General features: G+C 44.9%; 1 protein-coding gene across 1 annotated transcript in view; it reads right to left on the bottom strand.

The window, feature by feature from the left end:
* Positions 1-5,941, bottom strand: part of CCDC150 (coiled-coil domain containing 150) — a gene marked incomplete at its 5' end in the record, with an annotated part of 49,553 nt that extends 43,612 nt beyond the window's left edge. The window contains 3 exons of the mRNA XM_019522881.1: positions 4,544-4,612; positions 5,471-5,649; positions 5,746-5,941. Of these exons, the coding sequence (XP_019378426.1) occupies positions 4,544-4,612; positions 5,471-5,649; positions 5,746-5,941 (444 nt within the window). The remainder of the gene's footprint in view (positions 1-4,543; positions 4,613-5,470; positions 5,650-5,745) is intronic.
* Positions 5,942-5,946: the final 5 nt, after the last annotated feature.

Below are 5,946 nucleotides of genomic sequence, written 5' to 3'. Positions count from 1 at the left end.
CATAGGCTGTGTCACTGAACACAGTCTCAAGCAAAGCAAAACTAATATTACTGAAGCAGATGGAGTTCCAATACAGCAAGCAGGCATATTTTTAGTAATATCAGAACTGGTAAAGATGCTGCAGAGCATTTAATGGAAGTGGTGCTCTACAGAGAAATACTGAACAATCCAACGATATCTTCTACTTCAAATGTCATATTCATGTCAATATTTATTTCCCTCCAAGGGCTAGAAGGGCCTCTTCCTGGACTTACTCAAAATTTATTTCAGAATCTGCTGGGAAGGATCACTGCAGAAAGCAAACTTTCCTTTCATTTTATGCTCACTGAAGCTACAACATGCTCAAACTTTGGGTCTGGAGTCTTTGCAAGGCAGTGTACTGCTTTATACTATTGGGCTCTTCCTTGCTAAAAGGAAAGCGTCCTTTTCAAAAAGAGCTAACCCAAAACCCCTCTTCCCAAAGACCTGTTTTTAATGAATCTCCCATAATACGATCAATTGTATTAGCTCAGTCAGTATATACAGAGAACTTAGTGGAATCATCTACCACAGAAGCTTTTTTTTTAATCAAACTTTTCACTTATAAGTGTCCAAAATGAGTCATGTATATCCTACACAACATGTGTTTCCATGCTTGGGACTACAAGGATACTAAGAAAGTTCCTCTCATTGCTCCAGAAAGCTCAGATAGAACAGGTAAATTCTTTTAGAGCCTGACTCAGCAGAAACAGTTGTCTTTGAGTAACTGAGGGCTTGTAACAGGAAGCCAAAAGGCTCCTTTTCCTTTAAAAGGAAAGAGTACCAGGCTGAGCTGAATCTGGGAGGACTCGGCTAGGAAGCAAGCAAGCTGCTAATGAAACGGCTGCCAGCAGACAAACCAGGGTGCATGACACCATGAGAGGTTAATTACGGGAAGGTAACTCACGTTGGGGAGGGAGGCAGAGCAGTAAGAGGCAGCAAGGGCAATCAGCTGGGAAACAAGGGCCTGTATACAGATGACTTCTAGCAGGGAAAGCAGGCAGGTCATCGGGTAGTGGGGAAACTCCTGAGAGTGCCTACAGGGTCACATGACTGGATGGGGATTGGCTTAAGAGACTCTTAATGCCTGTACCTGAGAGCAGGCAGGCTGCTTGGCCCAGCCAGCTACACAGTGAAGAGCTCCTGTGAGAGGCTCTGCTGACTTCTGGGATGCCTGACAATGCCAGTAAGATACCAAATGCTTACTATACTTGAGATAGGACTCAAGACAGGGGGAAGCTTGGCAGATGGCCAGTTGGCTTGGACTGCTGTTAGAGCCTGAGTACTTATGTGTTTTGTTACATAAGGTTCTTTGGGTAAATGTGATGATCTTTTATTAGACCAAATAAACAGTTGGAAAAAATTGTTTTCTACAAGCTTTGAGGTATAAACACCCTTCTTCAGGCCTAGGGAGAATCTACTGGATTAACCAGCATCTCATCTGCCTATGGCCTTAAACCAACACTGCTACAACCAACAATCCTATGTGTTTTGTTTGAGTTTGAACAGTGGCTTGAGTTTGGAACTAGTAGAGGCAAGAAGAGGTCCCAGTAGAGCCAGAGATGCATGGAGTTAGAGCTAGTACGGGCTCAGACTTGAGAGAGAGGCAGACATGGGGCTAGGAGGGCCCAGAATCGAGATGAGGCAGACATGGGGCTAGGCTAAAGGGACTTGCCAGAATGGAGAGGCAGAGACCAGAAAGGCTGAGGCAGTAGAGGCCTGAGATGGCCTGGGGTTTGGGGCAAAGTGCCCACCTAAGCCATGACTGGAAACACCTGTGGGGCACAGCTGTAAGGGAAGCTCAGAGGCTGTGATTAGCCATTAAGGCTATAAGCAGAGATGCAAGCACTCATGAGTGAGATCTTGCTTAGAAAGTGCTGGGGCAGCTTTCTCTTCTAAAGACCTAACAGCATCAAGGCATGGCAGGTGAGCTAAAGAGGAGATTGCTCAAAAGAAGCAGAGAGGACAAGAGCTGAGAAGGTACTCTAGGGGCTTTATGGCTACCCCTGGGGTAGAACCCTGTTACGGGGCCTATGAGAGCTTGCTTCACACGTTTAAGAATAAAGATGCTCTCTTTGCACTAACTCCCCTACAGGAAACAAACTGTTTCGTGTATTCAGACTGAGGCTCAGCTACATATTACTCGGGGATGTCAAAATACTGAATGCTTTACACTTCATCTAGTGCAGTGGGAGCCAACCTTTCTGGCAGATGTGCCATTAGTTAGCTCTGCACCCTCCCTGAATACACTCTGCTCCCCTTCCTCTACCCAGAACTTCCTGCTCTGCTTTCTGTTCCTTACTCTGTACTACCTACCTGATCTTTTCCTCTGCCTTCTGCCTCCTACCTTATTTGCTGCAAATCCCTTCCCTGATCTGTTGTATGCCACACTCAAGATGCCTATGCCACTTTGTGGCACTCCTACTGCAGGTTGATCATCCCTGGTCTAGTGCAGTTGGGAGCAGATACTTCTGCTTCTGTAAACTAAACGGGAATTGGAAACAAAGAAGGAAGTGGTGGAGGCTGAATATAACTTTGACTTTTTTTGAAGAAAATTCTACGTTTTTCAGATGTCATCCTCCAGTAAGTAAAACACAAGAATCTAAATGTATTATTCATAACCAGGGTGGTATATAACTCATAACAAACTGCACCCCCATTCTACATTAAGGAGTTATTATAGTAAAGATCCTCTCTCTTTCTTTAAGAAACCCCCCCCAGAAAAACAACTTATTAGCCAAGTAAGTGATTTTGTTTGTTTGTGTTTTTTTTCCCCTCTCATTGGCAGGGGACATGACCTATGAACATAGTAGATCTACCTATTTTTCTGATTAAGGAGTGCAAAAGACCTACACTTCCACAAATTAAATGTTTGTATAAAGACAACAGAGTGAAGAAATGCTTCAGTTCTGCCAATCAACCAAGTGTCTCTTGAGATGTGGCTAAACTTCAGGCTTGAATAATACAGCTGCTGTTTATACAGGGCCTGTTTTTATAGAATGTATATGTTGCTCTTAAGGATAAAAGATGAAGAATATTATTCTGGGGAGTGACCACTTCTGTACAGGGAGCCACTAAATTACTATAGGAACAACACACACTATGCATGCTGTTAGAACAGTGCTCAATAAGTTGCATAATACACAGGATCCTGACTTGGTCACAAAGTTCACATATGTTCACTGTATCTTCATGAAAAAGGGTAGTGGAGAGTAATACAGGACACAGATACAACTATAGAACAAACTGGGACCTCCCCCCCAAAAGGAGGCACAGCAAAAGACTGATGACTGAAACAGTTCTGCTCTGTTACCTGGTCTTGGGGGTACAAGTAGTCTAAGTAGAGATTAAACTAACTAACTTGTAAGTTTTCAACTTTAAGGTAGTGATGTATTTCCCTAAAATTCACTCCAAAAAGCTAATTTTTAACTATAACTGTGTGTGGACCATGTCCTTCACTTAACCTACAACTACTAACAGCAGTAGGTTTGACAGCTATGAGTGTGGGGAACAGCTTGACCTTCTGGCATCTGTTAGGAACTCAATTTTCTAAAGAAAGGAAGGAACTTGTTTGGTATAGTGAAGGGCTTCCCCTGCCTACCACACATCCTTTCTGTGCCCTGAAGATGACAACCACTGACGTTTGCCTATTACTAGGAGCACCCTATGCCCTGATTTGGCTGGGACATTCCCAGATTCCATGGGCTGGTCCTGGCTGGTGGTTGGTCAAAAGTCCTACGCCAGAGTCTGGCGGAGAGTCAGAGCGGTATGGTGCACTAGGCAAGCTGCTCCTGTGGAGGAGCAAGGATGTGCCACTCATGGGCAGGGTGGCAACTGCTCCAGTCTGCCCAACCTGTTCGTGCACACCATACTACTCTGCCTCCCTGCCAGACTCCATCATGGGAATTTTTGATCAACTGTTCAGGACAAGCCTAAAGAATCTGGGAGTATCCTGGCCAAACCAAGACATATAGTCACTCTACCTATTGATTCCAGCATCCTTCTGGCAAAAGCCTTACCAGGATACTTCTTAGCATTTCATGGCTGCTTATTTGGCTAGAAGGGTTATTAAACAACTAAGATGCATCTTCTGTTTTCTAGCAGCTGTGAGCTTCTGGGAGGCAAGCTATATTTCATTTCATTTAAGGCTTCATGTTTCAACAATTCTTCTTTACTGGGTTCATAACAAGACATCTCCTTCTACTACTACCTCATTAGCTAGCAAACAAGTCATTAGTTCCATATCCTGAATGCAAAAATGTCTTCTCTATAACCATAAGAGGACTGAAAGCTATTATATACCTTTGCTTTCATAGCATGGAACACAGCTCTTGTTCAGCAGTTGGACTCTTCTGTTACACATGAAGGATGTTACAGATGCAGTTCTAAGAACATTCACAAGTTTTCGTTTCAGATGTTTACATTCTATTCCACATTTGGAGGTACTCTTACGCAGATCACCATTCAAATTTTTTCCCAGCAATGCTCAACAACTGCACTCTTTCCAGCCTTTTCTTGCCCTTACCTCCTGAAGTCTAAAATTCATTTTCTGTTTTGTTGTCCTCAGTTGTTCTACTGCAATTGCTGCATCTGTCTGAAAAGACCAGAGAAACAATTTCTATTCCATATCTGCAGTCAGACATCAGTATGCCAAACCTGACTGCGCAAAAATCTTTTATTATTGTCTTACATCATATGCCACACCAAGACTGGATTGCCAATTACAGTCTGGGTCAAGAGTGCTAAAATGATGAGTGCCTTCTGCACTGTTCATGACTAATTCTTTGAGACCATCAAGATGCTAGGATGAACATGGTGCATCTTATTCCCCCTTCGCTTAAGAGGATGGTGGTGAAGCTGTACAATCTAGAAAATATAGGAAAAGATTAAATTACTAGCAAAATGAGAGGAGCACCTAAGACCCCAATGAGGAGGACCCTGAGCTTTCTGAGGGGTAAAAAATACATTTTCCTATCCAGGTTTGATTACCTCCAGGACAGTGGCTTTCAACCTTATGTTTTCCACTTGCAGACCCCTAAAAATTTTGAATGGACCCCATTGGAAATGTTAAATGGGGTACAGACTCCTTTGAATGGTAAGTGTGCGTATTCACATACTTTTGATCAGTCACCTTTCATGGATCCCTAGGGGTCTGCAGACTACAGACTGACAATCAATACTCCATGATCACTTCTCCTCATCCAAGAATCTCTAGCTGTCTTGGACAAAAGACCAGAACCTGCCAAAGCCATTTCTAGTTAAGCATGTGCAATTTGGAATCTGTCAAAGCATAGCAATTTGGAATCTGTCAAAGCATAGAATAAGCACCTTTTTTGTTGTTTTTGTCTTTAAAAGACCAGCTACTAGTATTGGCATCGATTGGAGACATAATCCTTGGAGACTAGCTGCGTCTCCGAGCACAGGATTTGCATTTGCAACCATCGTTCTGTACCTTGGTTGCTGTTGCCATCTCAAGCGCGGAGCTCAGTCTCTGAATGTCTTCCTTGGCCTTTTCTTCAGCCTCCTGTGCCTCACTGAGCCGCTGGTGCGATGTTAGTAACTCGAGCTGTATGGCCTTCAGTTCCTGCAGGTGCTCCTCCTGCACCGCACTCAAGCGCTGCTCCAGGTGGGCTGAGAGAGAGAAAAGCAGGAAAGGCAGGGCTGTGAAGTGGGAAGGCTGCCAGCAGGCAGCAGGGTGGGCCTGGCTCCGTTCTTGTCCCCCCGCACCTGCATGCTGCGGGTTCAGCTCCTTTTCCGTCTGCAGTCGGAAGACATTGAGCTTCAGGGTCTGGACGACACTCTCCAGCCGGCACATGCGGTTCACCAGCGCTTCGCAGCGCTTCCACAGCACGTCGCTGTCCCCCGCGAAGGCGGCGCGGGCCCGGACGGGGCTAATGGCGGCGCGGCCCGCAGGGGCGGCAGCGGCCC

The sequence above is a fragment of the Gavialis gangeticus genome, unplaced genomic scaffold (genome assembly GCF_001723915.1).
Source record: "Gavialis gangeticus isolate Ggan-Ray unplaced genomic scaffold, GavGan_comp1, whole genome shotgun sequence".
NCBI classification, from domain to species: Eukaryota; Metazoa; Chordata; order Crocodylia; family Gavialidae; genus Gavialis; species Gavialis gangeticus.
This window is presented reverse-complemented; position numbering and strand designations above follow the sequence as displayed.